Source organism: Schistocerca gregaria, chromosome X (genome assembly GCF_023897955.1).
Source record: "Schistocerca gregaria isolate iqSchGreg1 chromosome X, iqSchGreg1.2, whole genome shotgun sequence".
Classification (NCBI taxonomy): domain Eukaryota; kingdom Metazoa; phylum Arthropoda; class Insecta; order Orthoptera; family Acrididae; genus Schistocerca; species Schistocerca gregaria.
In genome coordinates, this window is record NC_064931.1 from 497,564,796 (window position 1) to 497,590,095 (window position 25,300).

Here is a 25,300-nt window from a genome sequence, read left to right on the forward strand (position 1 = left end):
TGGAATAGTCTCTTAACATGTTGAATAAGGCCCTAAGGCATACGCCCTTAGTGCATCTGGTGTCCTTTCCTTCCCCTTGCTGCCATTTCCCTAATGGGTACCACCATTCCTCATACATTTGAACTGCCAACAGTTAAAAGATCCCTACCCATTTGTGTTTTCTTCCTCTTGACACTGGACAAAACATGTTTCCCCAAAACAGGTAAAATTAATCCCACTGGCTCAGTTTCAATTTCAGTGAAAGATGACACCTCAAACGTGTTGGTCAGGGGGATTGGTACAACATCCTGAGTCCTTCCTGGTCCCTATCCACCCCGTACATGACGCCTAGCTCTATGATTCAAACACCACTCGCATTCAGGTGAAAGAGTAATGACAGATCCTGTACTTCCTACAGAGGAGACAGGATCCACATGAGCGGATAGTACTTGAGTTAAAGGTACCTTGGGTAACACTGCCACAGGTATGTGACTCTGGGGAGCTCTTTCAACACGACAACTACTGCAGCAGCTGCCAATCATTTGACAGTAGTCAGGATGATTTCCTAATGCTTACAAATGTCAACTAACTCATTCAATGTTCAACAACAGCATTCACAATGGGGCTGCATTTTTGCTGGTGCGATGTATTACAGAACACAGAACAAATAACTTTAAATTAAGCACCCAATTATCTTTTAATCTGTTGAACTAAAAAGTTGCCTTACAAGGGGGACCCAAAAGTAGCCAGAATTGTAATGCTGCACATCGTGTACTTGTAGTAGCAGGTAGCGCCGCCAGAGGGTTGTAGCAGGAGCTCGGCTGAGTCATTCAGCCAGGTGGCGTCACCCAACAATGAGAAGTGTGGTTTCTTCGGCAATTCTTTGAGTATGCATACAGTGCAGACATGACACGAGGAAATGGCTAGTTCTTACAAACAACGTGCGGCAGTGAAGTTTTGTTTCTTGCTCAGCAAGAACGCAGCAGAAACTGTTGTGATGATTCAGACAGCCTACAAAGACCATGCTCTTAGTAAAATGCAAGTGTATGAATGGTTTTCTCAGTTTAAAAAGGGAGAAATGGTGGTTGAAGACCAGCCCCATTCCAGTCGACCTTCAGCTGCTCGAAGCAAAGACAACATCGACAAAATCCGTGATCTCATCAGTGAAGATCAACGCAGGACAATCGACCAACTCGAGAACCCTGGGAACCCTGCCCCATCAGTAAATAAAATCTTGGATGTGAACAGTGGATCTGCGGCACACTTCTGCCACAGCCATTGACAGAACTGCCATCCTATGGCCTTAGGGCCTGAACGCACTGTAGATGATATATACAGCAATTGTTCATGAAGTAACCCCCCCCCAGATAAGAGAGAGACATGTCTTCTGCTGCTGCTGCTGCTGCTGCTGCTGCTGCTGCTGATGATGATGATTGCACACTAGTCCCAGGGATTTATTTCATCAAACGTAGCACACACTCCTGCATGTCAAACGTGTGTGCAGTGTGGAGCCTTCCACTGTCAGCCTTCCGATGTGCAAGGCAACATGTGTGTCTTGGATGGTGGAAAACTCTGCTGAACAGCTTATCCGAGGGCACGGCTTGAAGGCAATGCACATTTGGTAAACCATAGCAGAATATCATATCCGCATTTTCACTTGTTGAATAGTAGGCTGCTATTGTTAACAAGTGGTGTAAGAGAGAAAATGCAAATGTACTACCCCATTTGTACATACAAAAGTGCAATAACAGTAAACACACAAGTGTATCTGCATTTGGAAGAAGGTAAAACACCAAAATACATACCCAAGGTTGACAGTACTGTACAATAAGGCACACAAACATGATGAAAACTAACATAACCTACAACATGGCTTGAACCACACAACCTATTGCAGACCAGCTAATGGTAGGCAAAGTACTGTGAGTAAGACATTGTAATACCCTGCTGACACATTTGTCAGAGCATCAATGCAATGACTGTGCTAATATCTGGAACCGAGCATTGCACAACCCTTCCTATAAACACGTTTATCTCAGAAAATATGCATTTCCAGACCCAGGTTTACTTGACTTATTTTTTCTGTTTCAATGAGTACTACCACATCTCAAAGTACGCGACACTATTTTTTAACATGCTGTATACAAATAAATGTTTGAATTACATGGATTTTTCACTTAACTGTGTCTGTGCCAACTTCTGCACTGGCATGCCGAGGAACACTACAGGGTGAGTTTATCTCAGCCAAAATCACTAAAATGTGCAGCACCAACAAAGCACATCTTCTGCCTGTTGCAGTTAACACAGTTTGCATTCCAACAATGTTATTTAGCAGAACTGTTAGTTTTCATTACAGTAAATGAAACTGCTTTAAAAATTGCTTGTTTTGAGCCATAAATCATTGTCACGGCATGTCAGAAAGCACGCCTTCTTGATATTTGACACAGCCATTTTTCCTTTATGTACTATGGACATTCCAGACAGGCAATGGCAATTTATACACTTCTTTACAACAAATAATGCATTTATATGTAAGTAATTCACTGTCGTATAACCTTCAACTTTTTACAGCAGAAGAGACAATGGTACTATTGACAATGTAGTACTGAGCTGTGCCAGTTGCTACAGGTCTCGCACCCCACACTACCTTCTGCTCTGGGAATGAGAAAAAGTGAATAGATTATAGTTATATAATCTGTGAGTGACACATCTTAATTCTGATTGCATAATTTATTTTTGTGTTATAGCTCAAAATGTATTACATGGTTTACGTTTAACTTCTGTTTCAGTGACTAGTAGACTATATCAAAAAATGTAAGTGGGGACACACCAGGGGGAGGAAGGAGGGGGGGGAGGGGGACCTCGAAAATTCCGCATAGGGAGGCAAAATTCCTGGAGCTGTCCCTGCATAAGTACACTGTTGGCCATTAAAACTGCAACACTGGGAAGCATAGCAAATAGAGAAATTTTACTCAATTTGCATATACAGTATAGTAGGAAGAATACATGATCAAATTTGCACACAATTTGGGGGTAGGCAGGGAGCAAAATTCTGTGCACAGAGCTGTCATCTCTGGCAGCAACAAGGGCTCTAACTTTCCTGGGCATCAAAACAAACTGAGCTTTGAAGACAAATGTGTGTGTTACTCCATGCTGCTTCAGCACTATGCCAGAGTTTGTCAATTGCAGTGGCTGGAGAGTAGTGGCATGCCAGTCTCTTAGAAATCCACAGCCAGATGTTTTCAGTGGGTGCTAGATCTGGAGAAGGCACTGGCTTCGGTAACAGTCAAACACCCTCTGTATTGAGGTAGGTCACAATAGCATGAGCATCGTGCCATCTTGCATTTTCTTTTTGAAAGACAATACAATGTCATGGAGACCTTGAAGATAGTGCAAAACCATGGCCTTTGCATACCAGCTATGTGAACAAGAGATGATCGTGTTATGTATAGAATGGCACACAGTACTGTCACGCCAGGTGCTGGGTGTTCATTCTCCTTGGAACCTCCACACAAGGACACATCACTCCTGATGCACTACACACAGACAGAACTAAGACAAGATAACATGGTGGCACTTCTGTGTCCAGAGATGTCGTTAGATGTATTACTGTGGACTGGTCCCTCTCTGTTGCTGTTTTGAGAGAAGCCACAACAATGTTCCCCCCACTCACAGACCGCAGTGCTCCAGATGTAGCCGCATTGTCCATGTGGACAGTTGTTTCGCTGCAAACAAGATCAATCCCTATCTCAAGGTATGTAAAGTGGCTGTACACTTCTGCATGGCCGAGTAAACATTATGTCTGACCTCTAGGGCACTAGTCATGTGAAGCTATTAAAACGCTGCACAGCATATCTGAGTATGGCACTTGTGAATCCATCAATCCTGTATTACCACCACAGTCGTGTGATCTCGATCGATGCAAGCAGCAATATTGAGGAACAATAACCAGTATTCTCAATATGCCACAATCCTGTCACCGCAGAATTCTGACACACGCTGCTAGACATTTCTCCATATTACACACGATATAACACAATCTTCTCACAAAAAACCAACACTCTAACATGATTTGTAATTGAGAAACTCCCTGTTTAATTGACCATTGTGAGCAGAACGTAGATGGCATTACTCCTGCCTACTTCATGTAGTTATGCTGAAATGGTAATCATTTGCATATCCAAACATGTAATCCTAATATGATGTTTGTTGCATGCTGTCTTCAAGGTGTTGCAATTTCAATGGGCAGCAGTAAGTGATAGTGATTATGGGAAAGAAAACTGAAGTAGGTTTGCTGTACAATCACTAACAATACAGACAACACGCCAGCATGTGTTAATACAGTAGCAATTAATCAATCTCTTTATTCATCCATTAACAATATACATTGTAGGGATGTAGTCAATTACAATATAGTTTCTTATCTTTAATTTGTTTCAAAAACTTTGATAATAAATACAAATATTTTATATCAGTATATATAAATCATATTACTTTTCCATATTCAGATGTTCTTGAATGTTATAAAAACTATGTGTTGGTAAAAATTGTTTAAGGTCTACCTTTAATTTATGAAATTCTTTAATTTTCTTTATTGTACAAGGCAATGCACTAAAACTTATTTTGGGCAGGTAGTTTACACTATTTTGGTAGAGTGCTCCTTTGTGTGTGTCTCTGTGAAAATCACCCCTGTTCCTTGTTTCATAGTTATTAACCTGATTATTTAATGTTGAAAATTCCTGGTGAGTTTTCAGAAAGCATACACATTCATAGATGTATAAGCTAGGAAGAGTCATTATTTTAAATTCTTTAAATATTTCCCTGCATGACTCTCTGCAGGGAACCCCTTTCATTATTCTAATAGCCCTTTTTTGAAGTTTGAAAGCTTGTTTTGACATACTTGTATTTCCCCAGAAGATCACACCATATCTAAGCAAACTGTTCATGTAAGCATAATAGGCACACAGCAATGATTCAGTGTTGCAATATTCCCGAAGCATTCTTAGCACATAGCAGCATTCACTTAATTTTTTACTCAAAACTGTTAGATGCTTTTCCCATCTCAAGTGCTCATCCACCCATATACTGAGGAATTTTGTGTATGGAGCTTGTGCAATAACATAAGTTCCCTAACTCAGCTTTTACTCTTCTTCTAGCTTTACTTTTAATATTACTGAAATTCATCAATACCGTTTTATCCTTATTTATGATCACAGCATTATCTCTAAACCATTTTCCTGTCTAATTTATTGTCCTAGAGACACTCTGCTGTAGATAATCCTCAGTGTATCCTTTTATAAAAATCTTAGTGTCATCAGCGAACATCATTGTTTCTGCAACTGTCAGATGGGTTTGGCAAATCATTTATGTACACCAAGCACGACAGAGGGCCTAACACGGAACCCTGGGGAACTCAATAGCTAGTTTATTTATTTATTTATTTTTTTAAATCTGAAAGATACTCTTTGCCTTCATGACATTTTTGAACTTTCTGTTGTCTATCAGAGAGATAGGACTTGAACCATTCGAAATCAAGTCCCCGGACTCCATAAAATTCTAGTTTCATAAGCAATAAGTCATGGCTGATTAAATCAAACAGTTTAGATAAATCTAAGGATATCTCACAGCTTAATTCGTTCTAGTACAAGGCATTTAGAACCATTTTCATGAATTGGAAGACTGCCGTTTCTGTAGATCTGTTCTTTCTAAACCCATTTTGATCATTAGTCAGTCTTTTATTTTTATTCAGGAAGTCAGCTAACATTTCATACATTACTATTTCAATTACTTTAGAGAAACCTGACAATAATGACACTGGTGTATAATTATTTATGTCAGCTGTACTATTCTTTTTGTAAATTGGCTTTATTATGTAGTTTTAGTTTGGATGGGAACACCCCTGTCCTGAAAGAAGTATTAATAATGTAAGTTAGGCAAGTATCTATACCTTGTCTGGAATTCCGTCAATACCACAAGACATTTTATTTTTTAGTTTATTAATAGAATTGTAGCTTCACATTCTGTTGCTGGGTACAGAAACATTGTCTTTTCACAAGTTGGTACTTTTATACTTTTGTTGTTTGAGTTTCACAGAATTTTAATTAGGGTCGGTGCTATGTTCACATAATGTTCATTGAATATATTGGCTCACTTTTAATTTTGAAATTATGGGTCTTGGTTTTACATTTTCCTATGCTATTGTTTATAACTTTCCAAATCAATTTTGATTTATTTCTTCCCTTATTAATGTATGAATCATTGCTTTGCCTTTTTGCTGCCTGTAAAACTTTCCTATAGACCCTTCTATATTTCCTATAGTATGCTTTTATTTTTGTAGTTATTTTAGCATGTTTGCTTAGGTTTCTAAGGGTGGTTGCTGATTTTTTAATCCCTTGTGTTACCCATGTGTTTGTCTTCTTACTGACTTTAATTTTTTTTAATGGGAATGTTAAATCGTAGCAATACTTATAATCAGTGAGAAAACTGTCATACTTTTTGCCCGCATCATCAGTTTGTTCTATGGCCCACTGCACCCTTTTTAGCGTACTATTAAATACCCTTATGTTGTTTGTATAAAGTCTTCTTTGCACATATTTTTCAGTGACTGTGTATTCCTTATTGTTCTCATTCCTTATCATAATTTTTAAAGCCATATGGTCAGAAAAGCCTGTACCTGCTACTTCAACATTGCACTCACAGCCTTGTTGGTAAACATCTGATCAAGTGTTGTTTCAAATCCATCCACATAACTGGTAATTTCCTCCACTGTAGGTTGCATGTTGCATGTGTTAAACAGATTTAGTAATTGTATCTTGTTCTTATTACTTTTGTTAAAATTAATGTTAGAGACACCAAGAACTATTGTGCATTTTGACCTGCCTCTCAATTCATTAAAAACATCATCTATATAATATAAGAATTGGGTAAAGATACCTGATGGGGACCTATAAATGCAAGCAATTATAGTATGACAGTCTGTAAGTTCACAAATACAACATTCAAAATCTTTTTGTGCGCACTTCACCTTGGTAAGTTTTACCTCCTTAGATTTGACATTACTTCTAACATAATAAAACTGTTAGAGTTACCAATATTGCAACCTTTTCTATGAGTGTTGCAGATTAAATAAGATCTTGTTCTAAACCTCTAAGTACTTCAGTAATCCCCATATTGTTTGTTTTGGATTTTTATCAAGCAAATTCTGTACAACAGTTTCACATGATTCTTGATGATCAGTGTAAGATGGATTTATCATATCACACAATCAATGAAAAAAGACATACAATTTTTGGTAAACATGTTCTGTTAAAGCAACTTCCAAAAATACAAAACAGTTTCAATGACTTCTTCTTTCCTTTGAAACATTAAATAACTCTACAATGGCAATGTGCATTACCTCATGCTATTTTTGAAATTATACACAACATAAAAAGTGCACACTACCTTAAGGGTTAATTCTCTCAAATAGACTGACTGGCTGGTGGCAAATCACTGTACAAAACAGACAGTACAAGGGTGAGTATAAAAGCATAAAGAAGTTGAAAAGGCCATGTGCGGGGCTGACCTACTGTTCTGGGGCAGCAAGGCAGCCAATTCAATCTCTAGCAACATTTTATCTGTGGTGAAAACACAGAGAGAGAGTGAAGGTAGAACAGCCTTAAAAAGACTAATATACATCGAGATGTGGCAAGTGCACATGCTCAAAATAGATGCATGTCCCCTGAGGCTTGTCTTGCATTGCAACGACAGATTCCCAGATTCCATACCTGACAGGGAGCCCGCCCACCCACTGTAAAAATGTAGAAGACAGGCTGAATATACAAGTCACAGAGCACAGAATGGTAAAAAAAAGTGAAATGAGAAATTTTGAATGAAAGGACAAATACAAAAGCATATTAAGTTTGAAAAGACCCCAAGTCAGGATGAGTGCTGTTCAGGACTAGACTGCCAGTTGAAAATTTAAGTAATAACAACAACTTCTAACAAGGAAGAAGGAGAACTCTAACAGTATACGGACCATCAACAGAGGGGCATCACAATGAAAACAGGTTAGGTACCCTTCCCTGTGGATGTGCCCTTGAGTCACAAAGGAAAGACTGATACAGATCCAGTAAATCACATTAGGTTCTCTTTGAAAGGGGTATATTGTAATTGTGGCCTCTTTTATTGTTTGCAACTAGTTCATAGTGACCACAGCATACCACTCCCTGTTCCAAGCCTCCAAAAGCTAAAGATGCAATACTGACTACAAGTCTGATCCTGGTAACCCCATCTAAAGTTTTCATCTTTCTTAACCAATTAACGATGTTCTTCACCAAATTCCTGACATGACTTGTGGGCCAGAGAAATACAATAGAGCTCCCAATACCACGTACCATGGAGATCAGAAATGTCACATGCAGCTGAAACCAACAAATTGCGAGTATAGCATTTGTTTGTGGTCTGTATAATACTTAGTGCACATTAGGAAACTCTTGTGAGCTAAAGTGCAAGTATAACAGAGGGCTTGGATGACAGCCACTAATTCTGCTGTAAATACACTACACCCATACAATAGGGAGAGTTGTTCATGACTGCATTAATATGTAAAGGTATAGCTGATGTGAGCACTGATCTTTGAGCCATAAGTATCTCTATCTACATTCCAGAAGTCACTACATGGTATGTGACACTGGGCACTTCTGGTAGCACATCATTTCTCCTTCCCTGTTTCACGCAAGGTGTGTGAGGTAATGACATCAATTTGGGCACCTATATCTAAAGAATTCTTAATTTCATGGACAGACAGAGTGTGCTGTGTTTATAGAATCCACATTGATTTTTATAGACGAGATTTTTGTTCCCAAAAATGTTATAAGGCATGAGCATAAAACATTCCATAACTGTACAACAGATTGACATCATCACTATACACCTGTAATTAAGTACATGTGTTCAACAAGCCTTCTTGGAAATGGCAATGACTTGCATGTTCTTCCCATTTGATCGGTACCCTTCCTTGCTCCACCAATCTATAAAACTGCCACTAGAAGATGACTTTTGTACCACTAGATTCGCCCAGAACTGAGAGGGAAAAAATGGCACAATGCAGAGTGATCTACGATTTACATTGGCCCAAAGAACAGATCTAGACAGACCTTCAAGTGAACAAGTGAAATACATACTTCAAGCACTTAGGCTCACTGTGGACATATTCAGTCTTAAGTGGTGGCACCAGATCTGTATGGAAGGTCTCCCAGCTATTACCAGAAGACTTTCCACAGGGCTTGACTGAAAGGCATGAGTTGCAAGTCAGATCCTGACATGGTAAACCATATATAGTTGCTTTACTAGTGATGTAGTCACCAATCGATAAACCAGGCTCCCACACTGCAGTCAAGGTAGAACAAAGTCTTTGTAAAGATGCCACAGGGTAGAGTCTTCTGCACGAGATGTTACTAAACAAGGGGGACTTACATATTTCAATAGACACTGTATTTTAAGTTGGTAACAGACGGAGTCACATCAACCATATATCAAATAAAGTTCCACAAATTTAGACACCTACCATAGTGAGCAATTTAGTTTGAAGGTAAAGTTTTGAATATGGATGAACAGTTCTTCATCAGCAGAAATTAATAACAAGTTCTGGTAGTGGAAATTGGTGCCCTTTAGTAGGTATTTAACAACATGTAAGTTGAAGAACTGTTATAATAAAAAGGTCATTGACATATAAGAACAGTAAGACTGCAGTTGTAGGATGCATTGGTTCAAAACTGAAATAACCAGAGAGAAAATTTCAGATAAAATAGCCATAAAACAGCCTCTGAAATCCCACTCATACAGTGTGGGAAGGGTGTGGTAACACCATCACATGACAAAGGCCTTTCTTAAGTCAAAGAAGACAGGGATGATGATGGGCAAAACCCATTGTTCTAGCCAACTCCAAATGAATTAGGTGGTCAGTTCGGAGCAGCCCTTCCTCCCTCATCTCAAGAGACCAACCCAGCCACCAGGTTACCATTAAAATATTTGTGAGGCTGATTCATTCATTCACCCACCCCCTCCCTTCTCCCTCGACACATCCCCTTTGAGTCCCTCCCCTTTTATTCTATTTGTTTGTTTATTTATTATACTTTATCTGCATAATTGCTTCCTTCTGCCATTTTATCCTCTACATGCTCTTTTCTCATCTTTGAACTGAAGTTGGCACAGCATTAACTGATTTACTATCTTTGCTCCCTTTATCCTCATATCTTATGGGCCCTCCTTAACCAGGGTTCCGAGCAACCTGCTTCTGACTGCCCTCCCACTTCCCCAACATGTGCCCATTTTCTCTCCTGGAGAAAGAACACCTGGTTCCTGAAAGTAGGAGACCAATTTCTAATACAAAACAAATGGGTGCATTACGGCAATGACTACATTGTCCTGGTGCTGCAGCTCAGCTGCGAAGCTCATCAACATTTTCAGTCTTTCTTATATGCCTGCCAACCATTCAATGCCCGTACTATATGGTATGTGGTTACCTTTATTCCTCCAGGTATTTTTATTTCACCATAAACTTTGCATTACTGTATTTACTACAGACTTGTTTATTCTTTTATAAGTGTTTCTATCATCTGTATTGAGAATTTTCTGTCCTGGAAGTAAGCAATCAGCAGGCCTCTTGTCTCTCTGTAAATTTAATAAATTTCTGAAAGGAATTTCTTTTTTCTCAGTTGTAGAATAGAAAAGCATTAGAGAAAACATACTAGCATTCAGATAACAACAGACAGCTAGTTAGCAGGGGTGACTGAAGTGCAAAACCTCACCAGTACACACAAGATTATTATCACTGCAAGTTATTTGGAATACACCACACACACAGAAAAAAAATTGGTACCAACAAACCAGACACAAGCAGCAGGGTGGGTAGTTGGAGCAACTGTTGATGTTAAAGGTTCCAGTTATTCCATTACTCAGAAACTTAATCTAACATGCACAAAAATAGAAGTATACTACACTAGTACTAATTAAGGGCAGTTAGAACATTTATAGCATACTCACCGGCCTAAGAGGAATGCAGCGTGGTATACCACCTCCTGCACGCACCATTGGAACATAGCAGTCAAAATATGGCTCAATAATTATAACTTCATCACCAGGGTTTGTGTGGCCAAGTATAGAAGCAAACAATGCTTCATATGCTCCACACGTAACAAGAATTTCACTCTGAGCATCAATACTTCTTCCAATTAACTTTGAATACAGTTTGCTGAGAGCACTTATTAGACGTGGATGTCCCTTCAAATGAAAATTCACAATAAGCTACAGAAAATTCACATACTTTCATGTAAATGTAATAAATTGTGTTCTATGGTATATTTATCACAAATTAATTTGAAAAACATGTGATCTTTAAAAATAATGTACTGCAATATTTGCAAATTATCAAGTAACAGAAATTAACCACCCTTCATAAAATCACAACCAGCCAGAAACACTCATTTCAGTAAATGTCTGCTCTCATCTGGTGGTACTTGCAGGAATTGTTCCATCCTGTTACAGTTGGTTTATTTGCACATTTCACAGTGCCTCTCTTTCATAAAACTTTTATTTCAGTTTAATGCTTGGCTCTAGAAGAGATTCCTCTTCAACACTATATCCCACCTTTCTTCTTGCCCCACTTTTGTTTCAACACATGCTTCCATTGTACTTTACTCATCATCATCATCATCAGCAGCAGCAGCAGCAGCATACCCGGAGCTCCCTCGAACTTTATGTTTCCTTGTTGTTACCTCCCGCAACAGGTTAATACAAAAACACCCTGAAGGACGTCACTTGCAATAGTGACCAAAACGTCAGAAGTTTTACATATAGACAATGGGGTAACAAATCCAGAAAATTTTTATTGACAGATTAATACATTGTTAACTTTACACTTCTCTCAGAAATCAAATACAATAGGTATCATAGCTAACATTACTCTGGACTTTTATTTGGGAGGACGGCATTTCAAATCCCTATCCAGATTTAGGCTTCCACATGATCAATGTTCCTCAGGAGGTAGATAAAGAAATACATAAACTCCATACACCTAAAGAGGACTGACAGCTTGCAGCACTATTGCCAACTTTCTACTGTGATACCAAAACTGTGCGACTGTTGAGTTGCAGCAACATGGACGCACTGCTGTAGTGACACATACAAAATTCTGTTACACGACTGGTAATGGTTGATGTGTGAAGCAGCCACACTAAGTCCACTTTAACTGTCAGTGCTCCTACTTTGCAGTATGGACTGTAGCTCTTTAACTCCTTCAAAGTGGACTGGAAGCATACATGCTTCATACATGGTTTGTTCCATACTATCAAAGTGGTCGATTAAAAAATTAATTCATACCAGTGGTTCTGAGACACACTTGTGCTCTTAAGTTAAGGTATCTTTCAGATCCACAAAACACAATAAGTCATAGTGACAATTTGTGTAATAAAAGGTGCCCCAGTAATATTGTGATGTATGACATGATGATACTAATACATGGTATACCATAAAATAAGCCATGAGCAGTGGATGGTCTCTCTCCACTGGTGGGCAGACATAACATCAATATGATGTTCATGTATGGTAATACTGGAAGTACAATGGTTACCTATACTGGTAGTATGCCACTAAGCAGACTTGTGGCAATGTCTCCTACTGTTGAATAAGCAGCTTTGGATGGTCAGCAGTGGTCCATGGTGACAGTTTTAACTCTGCAATTCTTTAGTTCAGAGTGTCCAGTCTATGTTAAATTAAATTTAAGTCCACAGTGTGGCCTGCCATTGTAGACTTGAGGCATTTTTATATTTCATGTATTCGTCCACTTGGACCACACTGTTTAGTCTGACACTAGCAACATTGCTAGCTTTCAGACGAATCGTCCTCCAGAGCCACTGAGTACACATAAACAAACTCTTACAAACACACAAAAACTTACACCTGCACAATTATGCTGTCATAGCCATACAGTTGTATGTTTCACTTTTTGCCTGAAATCACTCTGGGAAACCTAATCAGAGTGACTGGATAGAGCAAACTCCATTCTCTTCAATATCTTTAATCCTTGAATTACTTATATTCCAACAATGACTTATTTGTAATATTCATACAATAAAAATGGAATTTTTACATTATAGGAATAAACAGCTTATGCATTTCTGATGCTGTCATGCTTATACACTATTTCTATTAATGCCTGATTCTGAAATAGTTTTCCATATGATGGCTTTTGCTGCATGTCCGCAGCTCATGGTCGTGCGGTAGCGTTCCCGCTTCCCGCGCCCGGGTTCGATTCTCAGCGGGGTCAGGGATTTTCTCTGCCACGTGATGACTGGGTGTTGTGTGATGTCCTTAGGTTAGTTCGGTTTAAGTAGTTCTAAGTTCTACTAAGTTCTAGGGGACTGATGACCATTGATTTTAAGTCCCATAGTGCTCAGAGCCATTTGAACCTTTTTTTTTTTTTTTTTTTGCTCCATATGGAAGGAAGCAAGATTTAGATGAAGCTTGTGTATAAAGTGGAGTGGTGCCTCAAAGTGAGCAATGATAAAAACCTGCTACCTCTGCCCCCCCCCCCCCCCACCTTCCCTCACCCATGTGGATATCCGCCACAACTTTTTTCCATGAATTGAACTGAGGCATTTTTTATCATTTTGTTGAAAAGTTCCCAGCAAAGGTGAAAACTTAACCAGGATAATATCTAATCATGGTATACTCATGCGACACACTCAGCATTAATACTAATCTGTAACAGGAACACACCCAGAATATTGGCCTCACTGCCAACATCATACAAATATTAGCAAAATTTATATGCATATGAGGCAAAGGACATTCACCTTATAAGCAATCTAGTAGATATGCCACCCTACTGATTACACTGTGCAACAATGAAAATGTAAATCAAATGAAATAGCCAATTCCTATCAATTCTAATGTGCTGATCGCGAATATCACAAAGACTATTCGAAAGCAGCTTTAGTTTTCATTTTACATTGTTTTATTACATTGAGATCATTATATAAGGATTTTATTTTAAGTTTAAAATCAAATATTATAATTGTTCAAAAAAATGGTTCAAATGGCTCTGAGCGCTATGGGACTTAACATCTGAGGTCATCAGTCCCCTAGAACTTAGAACTACTTAAATCTGACTAACGTAAGGACATCATACACATCCATGCCCAAGGCAGGATTGGAACCTGCGACCATAGCAGTTGCGTGGTTCCAGACTGAAGCGCCTAGAACCGCTTGGCAGCAGCGGCCACCTATTATAATTGTTTGTCAAAGAATAATAACTAGTAACAATAGATTATACAGGGTGATTCAAAAAGAATACCACAACTTTAAAAATGTGTGTTTAATGAAAGAAACATAATATAACCTTCTGTTCTACATCATTACAAGAGTATTTAAAAAGGTTTTTTTCACTCAAAAACAAGTTCAGAGATGTTCAATATGGCCCCCTCCAGACACTCGAACAATATCAACCCGATACTCCAACTCATTCCACACTCTCTGTAGCATATCAGGCGTAACAGTTTGGATAGCTGCTGTCATTTCTTGTTTCAAATCATCAATGGTGGCTGGGAGAGGTGGCCGAAACACCATATCCTTAACATACCCCATAAGAGAAAATCGCAGGCGGTAAGATCAGGGCTTCTTGGAGGCCAGTGAAGTGCTCTGTCACGGGCTGCCTGGCGGCCGATCCATCGCCTCGGGTAGTTGACGTTCAGGTAGTTACGGACAGATAAGTGCCAATGTGGTGGCGCTCCATCCTGCTGAAATATGAATTGTTGTGCTTCTTGTTCGAGCTGAGGGAACAGCCAATTCTCTAACATCTCCAGATACTGTAGTCCAGTTACAGCAGCACCTTCGAAGAAGGCCGTCCAGAACTTTTCCCTTTGCACAAACACCCATTCTCTGTAAAGTGTTTACACCAACGTTTAAATATACCACCTATCAGGAGGTTTAACACCATACTTCGTTCGAAATGCACGCTGAACAACTGTCGTCGATTCACTTCTGCCGTACTCAATAACACAAAAAGCTTTCTGTTGAGCAGTCGCCATCTTAGCATCAACTGACGCTGATGCCTAGTCAACAGCGCCTTAAGCGAACAAATGTACAAATAAATGAAACTTTATAGCTCCCTTAATTCGCCGACAGATAGTGCTAGCTCTGCCTTTTGTCGTTGCAGAGTCTTAAATGCCTAAAGTTGTGGTATTCTTTTTGAATCACCCTGTATTATTGTCCCTGGCCTTATTTGTCTGCAATACTTTGGATATAAATGTTTTGATACCAATTTTAGTAATCTTTTTGTCTCCCTCCTCTTCAACTTCAGTGATTTTATTAATGCACATATTAATTTTTGCAAATTTGAAAATGTCATGAGTTTGTGGTAACAGTGCTGACATATTTTGCTATGTGTGTGGAGAAGTGACATTCGCTTCACAAAAACAGCAAAGAACTCCATTTATTAAAAAAGCTTAAAGTTGTTATTTTGGGTGCAAAATAGGAGATCAGGATAGACCATGGGCTCCACGTGAGATCTGCAACACTTGTGCCAGCAACCTCATGAATTGGATGTATGGGAAAGGATGTTCCATGCCCTTTGCAGTGGCCATAATCTGGCATGAGCCACCTAACCATGTCAGTGACTGCTAATTTTGTATGGTTCCTCCTATCAAGAAGGGAATATCTTGGAAGAAGAAGCGGACTGTGATCCATCCTAACATTCCATCTGCCATACATCCAGTTCTACATGGGGAAGGATTGCCAATACCTGAACCACTGACAGAGTACGAGCTTAATTCTGATGGGGATTCTGAATGTCCTGAATCATGTACATTGCAAGATCCAGAGCTTCTTCCAAATATATCATAAACTGACGATGCACAAAAATTGACTCAAAATGAGTTAAGTGATCTCATTAGAGATTTGGAGCTCTCTAAAGCTAAGGCTGACATTTTAGGATCAAGATTGCAGCAGCGTAATTTTCTGGAAAGCAATGTGAATGTTTCATTCTACAGCAGAAGAGAGCAACAATTCATTCCTTTTTTTTAACATGCAAGATGCAAGGCTCTCAGAATTAATTACATCCCTGATGAGTGGAGACACTCTTTTTAATTCATCACAGTTGAGCTTAAAAGCAATGCTTTTACATATGGGTAATGAGCTTCCTTCTATTCCAGTTGGGCATAGTAAGCATATGAGAGAGTCATACCAAAACATCAAAACTTTACTAGAAGTCATCAAGCATAATGACTCTCAATGTCAGATCTGTGGTGCCTTGAAAGTGGTTGCACTGCTATTAGATATTCAGTTAGGGTATACTAAATATTGCTGCTTTCTCTGTGAATGGGATAGCCGAGCTCTGTATCTCATTACAGTAAACATGAATGGCCCCACCAGAAAATCTCTTCAGCCAGGTATAAAGAACATTAAGAGAGAACTTCTGGTAGAACCTAAAAAGATTCTGCTCCCACCCTTGCACATCAAGTTGGGTCTCGTGAAAAACTTTTTTGTAAGGGAATGAACAAAGATGGTGACATGTTTATAAGTACTTAAGGCAAAAATTCCCTTACTTAAGTGATGCCAAACTAAAGGAGGGCATCTTTGTAGGTCCACAGATTCGAGAGCTTTTTGGAAGCCATATTTTTGATGGAATCATACAAGGTGATGAGAAGCATGCATGGGAATGTTTTGAGACAATCTGTTTACAGTTATTAGGGAACAAACGAGTAATAAAATACAAGGAGATTGTAGATAACATGTTGTCATCTTTTGAAAAACTTTGTTGCAACAGGTCACTGAAAATGCATTTCTTACATAGTCATCTTGATTTCTTCCCCAAAGACTGTGGTGCACTAAGTGATGAACATGGGGAGCAATTTCATCAAGATATTGCCACATTTGAGAAGCGGTATGCCAGAAAGTGGAGCCCCACTATTTTAGCAGTTTACTGCTGGACTGTCATAAGGGATGTTCCCAAGTACGTGTATAAACGTCAAGCCAAGAGAAAACGGTCATCTCCTGAATTTACCTCTGAAAAAAATTACATAATTGTATATACTGTACATATGGACATTTTACATTTGTAACTCTTTATATACATTTGTGACCAGTTAATTTATATATTTTCTTTTGTGCTTTGCATAGTGTCGCAGAAGAAGCTGAGTAGCACAGTCACTGTGGTGAAGTGGTTATGATACTACACTGTTGCATGGAGGGTCACGAGTTCAAAACTCACCTGAACTGTAAAATTTTAATTTCTATATTCAGTTCAAGTACATTCTAGAAGTATTCACAAATGTCAGGAATAATTGTACTGGAATTTTCTGTAACTGTATATATATCGTATGCGTTCTGGCTGGAGGCAGTTCGCCCCTGCTCTTGTATGTGCAAGTGCTGAATAAACCTTCGTTAAGTGAAGTTAGTGTTCATCGTTCACCTAATTACACCTTCTTCTACATGACAATATTCTGGTAGAGGTGCCGGGTATTGGAACAAGTGAAAACGCACATTATCGACGACACAGTGGCTCCCATCAGGCCACGACAGAGCCGCTGTTTACGTGGTGAGAAAACCGAGTTGGAGCCATATTCATCAGATTGCAATCTATCGGAGACGGAAGAAGAAGATGACGTTACGATGACAGCAACTGTGTGCCATCGCATGAGTCATCCTTCTGGGTTCTCCGGGGCCAATGGCCTAGACCCAAATAAGTGGCTGAAGGTAAACGACACAGGGAATGTTCTTGAATAAAAATTACACTTTGCTAAAAGTAAAACAATAGCTTGACAAATAACAGTGTCTACCATATCCTTAAATACTCTAGTAATTTAAGTACAGTTTACGGGTGTGTAGCACCAGGTTTCCTTGTTGATCATAAATTTCTACAGCTTTTGGTCAATCGTTGTTTTTTGCAATAGAAATCCACACTGGAAGGCAGTAACTAAAATGCAAATTTGTTGATATTTTCCACTACGAAAACAGGAAAGGGCAAGGACAGATCAGTTGTAGAAAACAACAAAGTGTGTTCATTTATTTTCCAATAATTGCAAATATGTTTAGTGCAAAAGTATTGTTTATTAAGTTCTAATATTTCTCTCCTCAAATTTAAGTCTTCATCGATACACACGTCCAACAAATACTGAGGATTATGACTTACTTCTTAACTCTTGCCCGTGGTTCAAATTTATCACAGGCACAGAATGTAATACACTGTACTTTTTCTTTTTTCTTTTTTTAATGAGGAAGACCATTTACCACATTAAAGTTATCTAAAGAAATTAGGACAATTCTGTTTTATGTGAGGTCATAAAAGCCTATCTTATAATACTAAATGACTAAAACCATACAAGAAAGAAAAAAAAAAAATAATAACGTTAAGGCTCAACATCTCACTGAGGTTGCAGTTATAGACATATACTTTCTCAGTTAAGAAGAACAAAGAAATAAACTGGTCTTGTCTTGTGCATTGAATTAATCTGGTATTTGTCTGTAGTGTCCTACTGAAACTACAGAATATCTAAATCAAAATGGATGAACAGTGAATTTTAATCCTCCTGCTTCAGAATGTGAGTCAATTATTTTAACCTCTGCACTAACCACCTCTCTTCGTGAATCACACAGATACTAATAGGCTACTATTGACCATGACTTAGAGTTTTATTTTTCAATCCCAATTAATTTTGTCCATAAATTACATTTTCTGAGTACTCATTACACAATATAGTGACAAAAAGATTTAAAAACAAACTTAAATTCCTGTCTGTAATATGAAACCAAACATTTACACATCTAAGAGTTTAGGATTCAAGTGAAGTCTCGTGCTATAAGAAAGCTATTTCTGATATATGTTTCATAAAAAGTTAAAATACCTAAGTGTGTACTCACCAGATGTTTGTTATATACTAAATCATTCTAACTCAAAAGGAGGGAAATTCTGAAAATTTGATCTCTAATGAATGTAAGCTATGCAACGTATAAACACCTCATGATTAACAAATGTTTATCATGAAATTACTTACCTTGTTAAGCCATAATTCTCATTTTAATCTGTTGGACATCTCAACATATTACAAATATTACTCGAATCAGAAGACTAGAAGGTGGTATATAGCAATGATTTGGAAGAAAGCTCGAAAACTGTCTATTCTACCTAAGTCACCACATTAAACTAGCTTGTCCAAAGGTCAATAGAAAAATAAATGTTGGAGATAGGAATAAATGGATCACCAGAGATATCAAGAATGCCACAGAAGATTTGAGGGATTCATATGAAAGAAATAAGGGGAGAGAATAGTTAAACATACTGCGGCAAGCAAAATCGAGCTGTTATAAACATCAGATTGGTACGTCATCAAATATTTTTATGACAGTATGCTCACACATAAATACAAATAGAAATGGATCAAATAAGAGGAAAGGCTGGAACATAGTACTTACATCATAAGGGAAAGAACTGACTGATCCATGTGAAATGTGTTTCACTTTAAATCAGTATTATGAAAATATAATTCTGAAGCTTATGAAACAAAATGAAAAATAGACTGAGAAGATTAGAGCTCCACTAGAACTAACACAATTTCTATTCCTATTTCCAATACATGAAACAGAAGTTACAAATATAATCAGATCACTGAAAAACAAAGATACAGCGAGCAAAGATGGAATATTTACAAAAGTAATCAAACACTGGTCACAATATCAACTGCAACCAAGCAGTTTAAAAAATACAAAAGCACTTCCAATTTTTCAAAATAAAACAGTGTGTGCTTAAAAACAGCATGTTTGTACAGTGTTTAAGAATATTTTGGGATAAATCCAAAAGAATTACAAAGATTTTTCAGTACTAAAGCAATAGCTTGAGACCCTTGCAACATACACTGTTTCAGTGAAAAATAAACTTGAAATTTTTTCTTAGTCTCATCAACTGCAGCAGAAACAAATTGGTTGCCTACATGTAGTAAGTTAAATTAATATTAAAAAATTTGTTGTACCTGTTTTCAATAATTATTTACATATATGTGTAGGTACTGAAACTGCAATCTGCACTGTAGCTGAAATCGTAAATGTATACTGACATATCCAATATAGCTCTAACCAGTGATCAAAGGCTGAAAAAAGATTGGCTATTACTTAATTGTGTGTCAACATCAGAGGGTTAAATTACACATGAGATAAGTATCTTAATACCGATAAGTATCTTAATACTAGTCGTGTAGTTTACTTACAAATCCTCTTGTGTACTGGTTTAATAATACATTGTCACTTAGAGCTGCATCTGATAAAGCTTTCGTCACATAGTCTGGGGCGGCGAAATCTGGAAAACCTTGTCCCAGGTTCAGTGGTTTGTGCTCAAGTGCAAGCTGTATATATTCGACCCTGTTGAACAAAAATTGCAAAACATCTAAACGAACCATAGCCTACCGGGGAATCATTGCGGATGTGTTATAGATTTCCTTAAAAGCGTTAAATCAGGCAGTTCGGCCACGGACTCACAATAAATACACATTTGTATTAACCGCAAATGACAGATCTTAAAAAAAAAGTTAAGTTATGCGGATTTGCTTACCAAACGCTTTTTTCTGATCCGTGATATCGTGACGGCAAAGCGAACTTTGCGTAATCCATTGCTTTTCGTATACAAACTGAAGTCAAACCGTGGAAAACACTTTCGGAAACTCTAAACAGCTGATTTCCTTTTCTGACAGCAAGCATCTGGAAGGCGTTAAAAATGGTTACTTTCACATGTACAATATTTGCTAAGTTAGATGGAAAGTACACTTCGCAAACGAGTGAGTGAAAACGTTTATCAGTTTAGGTTATGTTTGATTCGCACAACATCCCTACATCTCTTATTTTTCGCGAGATAAAAAGAGCTTTACCCAGGACACGCAGATCACACGTGTCTCTGACGCAACAGGCAGTACAGTTTCAGGTGTCGCTTGTGTACGGTGCACTTTCTAATACCTGTATTAATCCAGGGATGCCTAAGTAGTTTTGTTATTTAGCAAACTGTTTCTTTGTAGCACACAAATCGCTACAGCATAGTTTAGGTGAGTTTCCGAAACGTAACGGCACAAGGATGTACAAGTAAATAATTCTATCAAAAATGAGTAAAATGTAGCACGACACTAACTCCCACCTTATCGGGAATCACTCAACACTACCAATAACAAAGGGCATACAGTAGAAGAGCGCACCTCACCATTATTTCGCGGCCCCCAAGCTACAAGTGTCTCGTATCTAACATCTGCATTGTGATTCTGTCTTTCTCATATTTTCCAAACTTACACTGATATGGCACTTTCAAATGCAAGACCGTCAAACGAGGAAGTTATGTAATTGCAACAGAACATCTCACTGCCTAGTTGTAGACGCTGCCACGGTTTAATTAATTAAATGGTCTTGTCAGATGGATGCCTGTTTACTGCGTTAACGTTAATAGGGCATGAGATCTAATCGTCAATAAACTTTACTTTTAGGGTCTCTTATTGAAATCAAGACTTTTTTTTTTTTTTAAACGTAATGTAGCGGTATAGCCGAAGTTCTTTCGTATTCCCACGAATCATTAATTCGGCGTCTACACACCGTAGCGTATCTTTCAAGACAATATATCTCTTTAATACATTTTTGTGTTTCGTATTTTACAAAGAGAAATCGTTTTCTGTGTAATTTTCTTTCCTGGTGATGTAATTATTTTATTTCTGCACTCTCTATGTTACTTATTTCATCTGGATTAAACGAAGCGTTATTTCCTCCTGTTAAAGGAAGATTATTTTTTAAGGTGATTGGTTGCCGTTCAGTTTATATATATACACACAGCAAAGGCATTTTCGAGGCTCTTTTGCTTCTGATACCGGTGGATTTCTTATGTTAAACCGCACGATGCCCCTTCCCTAGTGCGTAATCGCAGACGCACGGGAATAAAAACGCATGCTCAAAAATTTATGGAAAGAACGCATGTACGCATGGGCGTTCTTGTGTCTACACGTTGCCTCATTCAGGGTTGTGATATCCATACAGCGGTATTCTCGTACCAACCTCATGAAATTATCGTATTTTAGTAAAAATTCTCGTACGTTTTGAAAATTAGAATAAAACTATGAACAAGAATTTCTAATTATGAAACAAATTCGATGTCTACATCTTCTTCTTCCTGTTTCGTTTTATAAAGAGTGTCCGACGTCATTTTCTCGTACATTTCGTGTGTTGGCTCAAAAGTTACACATGTTCCGTTGTTTCCCGGTCGTTCTTTAATGCATTCACAGGCAAGAAGTGCTCCATTCAGTGTACTGGTTTGGAGTCTGTTCCTAATTTTGGTTTTCATGGGGTTTACCTGTAGTTGAACATGAAACTTCAGTAACCTGACAAGTATGGAATTATATTATTCACTAGTTATTAGCTTCATTGCTTTACATACCTTAGAAAAAACTCTTTCGCAGTCTGCATTTGAATGAGGTAAAGTAAAAATTGAGACAGCGAAAACGCTTAATTCCTTAAATTCTTCAGATTGGTTATTTAATATATTCCACATTTTATCCCGTGATTGTTCCTTTTGTAGTGAGTCTGGGAGACAAGCCAAAACCAGAGGGAGACGCCTCCACTGGTAATCTGTAGTTTGCGCTAAATCGAGATCGGAGGGAGGAATTATACGTGGCAACAGTTCCATTAAATGCATGAGGGAAGGTGTTGTATCTCGGAAACCTTGTGACAGGGCATTTGTAGGTTTGAGTGCCGCTAGTTTGGACAGCACTTTATCTTCCATATCATACCGTAATTTGTTCTAGCACGAAGCTGTCTGTAATATTTGAGAATTAATAGCTCTCATTAGGTATGCCTCACATAAACACACAAATGTATAGAAAACAATAAAACACAAATTATATATGATGTCAGGCAAACGAGGTGTATTCACCACAAGAAAGTTCCTGCATCGATGATAAAAATCCTTGATAAGATGTGGGTGATTTTTTATCCCTGGTGTGCCAACGTTCTTCAGAATTTTCACACCCAAATACAGTTGTGAATCTTCCAGATGGTCAGCTGAATTTTTTGGGGCAATATCACTGAGATTTTTTCCCATGACTTAATTGCGTTTCATGAAATACAGAAGTATTTCTGTATAGAGAGCTCTAATCTTGCCATGAAGGTCAACAGTTACTACTGCTCTAGACTGGAAATACTCGCTGAAAGTAGTAAATTTTGGTAGAATCCACTCTAAGAACATATAATACATTTTTGAAAAGGAGTCATGTAAACAGTTAAAAACTTGTTCAGCATTTATAACTCGCTCAGAAAGCCATTTTTGGTTTAAAAAAAAAAAAACAGCATTAGAGCTACTCAGTTTTCCAACACTGTCCTAACAACCGCTATCATTGACAGCCAACGTGTCTGTGAAGGATTTAGTAATTTGTGTGGTTCCAAGTTTAAAAATACCTGGAATAAAACATAATGTTTAGCCTATTTCCACACGATCGGACGTAAAATAAAGTCTATGAGATATAAAATGCTACAATACCTGAAATTCTTTGAACTCTGCCTGCCTCTTCTCACTGAGTTTGAAAAAACCATAAATATTCCTCGCGATTTCCTCTCAAGCTCTTGGAAGGTTCTTGCACGCCTCGCTTGCGCATATATGCACCGAATGACAAACACACTTCATTACAAAAATTCCCGGGCAGCTATCTCGGAATCTGCTTGCTACAGAATTACGAACTCCCATCATATTATTGCAACCATCTGCTCCAAAGCCAATAATATTGGCAAATCGAATGTTATGCTGTTGAAATGTTTTTACTACACCATTGTAGAGATTTTCTGCAGTAGAAGCTTTCTCAACATTTAAGTCTCCATCTTCATAAACTTTATATAGCTCCCAAAACTTACTTTCAATACAACCTGCAAAAGGAGAAGTTATACAAAGTGGTAACTTAACAGGAAAATTTATTTTAGAATTAATTTGGTTATTATTTCAAAACTAGCTCTTATTATTACTCACCTGAATCTTTGTCATAAAAGCGGATCGCCACGCAGGAATTTTTCACAGTTTCGATATCGGTGGACTCATCTGTCATTATGCTAAATTTGGCGTGTTGTAGTTTTTTCGCCAACACTTCTTTGTGTGACGTCCCAATAACATTAGAAACAATGGCACGTGCTGTGTGCCGTTTAAGAGTCATTGCTCTTGCAATATTCGATTCTGGAAAAATATCTTTTAACAAGCCGGATAAATGGTCAGCAGCTAAAAATGCCACATTATGTTCTGCTAAGAATGCTGATAATTTGATTTCAGCTTTAGCAACCTTCCTCTTATCTTGTTGAGCAACTGAAGGCTGTCGCACTGTAGCAGACTGCACCATGTTTAGGTGCTTCTTACTTCTGGAATGGTTTTTAATATTCTGGATTTCGGAAACCATGCTGGTATTGCAATATCTGCATCGCGTCCTGAGCGGATCACTATCGCGCACCAGCCAATTACGTAAACTTGGCATATATAGCCACACATCACGAAATTTTTGTTGTCGATGGACAGGTCTCGTGATTTCACCTCTTTTTAGACGATTTTTCTCCGGCGTGCTTTTGTTTTCATATTCACCGTCACTTCCCATTTCTTCACTCACAGTAACATACAGTAACCCGAAACACTTACAAAAAGAAACTACACAGCAAATGAATTCAGCTAAACGTACTCGTAATGACTATACGCGAAATACGCATTGTTAAGAGTATCGTTTGTTGAAGACGAAACAATACTGTCTGATGAAATGTCTTTCGTTTGTACTTAACAATTCCACAGTATTGTAGGGTAATTAGGTCTACTGTTAATTGCTTTCCAATAATATTCGATTAAAGTTCCATTTAGTGCTTTGAGATTCGTTGGCCGCTCTATTTCTGAAACTTAACAATTCGAACGGAGTGAAATATGTCATGCAAAGCAAAGTGATTCTTTATTGTTAGATTATTTAATTTATTTTCCCAGGCCAGGCTTTGAACTAAGCCTCATTCTCGACTTTAATCGTTTTGTCATATCGTTACTTTGGCGCTCTCTCTCCTGCCTGAAATTTGTTGATTGACAGAGACTGCATGGATTCGTAACAGTTTCTAATCATTTTTAAAATATAACAGATGAACTGATTATTTTCCAAACAAATGTGTATAATGTATATTTGGTAAAAAATTTGGACCCGCCTCCATAGCCACACGACTTCGTGTGGTGTCACGAGCCACTAGCCCGCAACTACTAAGGGTCGAGTTCCCCCGTGGGCATGTATGTTTCTGTGATGTCTGTAGACTAAGTTAGGATAGGATAGGG

General features: G+C 38.1%; 1 protein-coding gene across 6 annotated transcripts in view; it reads right to left on the reverse strand.

Moving 5' to 3' along the window:
• Window positions 1-21,417, reverse strand: part of LOC126299105 (kynurenine aminotransferase) — a 45,933-nt gene extending 24,516 nt beyond the window's left edge. The window contains exons 1-4 of one of the 6 annotated variants that reach the window (XM_049990781.1): window positions 21,280-21,417; window positions 20,558-20,703; window positions 20,217-20,367; window positions 11,005-11,241 (exon numbers count right to left, since the gene is read on the reverse strand). In XM_049990781.1, coding sequence (XP_049846738.1) covers window positions 11,005-11,241; window positions 20,217-20,367; window positions 20,558-20,703 — 534 coding nt within the window. In that variant the 5' untranslated portion in view covers window positions 21,280-21,417. Of the gene's footprint in view, window positions 1-11,004; window positions 11,242-20,216; window positions 20,368-20,557; window positions 20,704-20,870 lie in introns of all 6 variants that reach the window. The other 5 variants (XM_049990778.1, XM_049990780.1, XM_049990782.1 and 2 more) reach the window with 5 other exon arrangements.
• Between the last annotated feature and the right edge of the window lie 3,883 nt (window positions 21,418-25,300).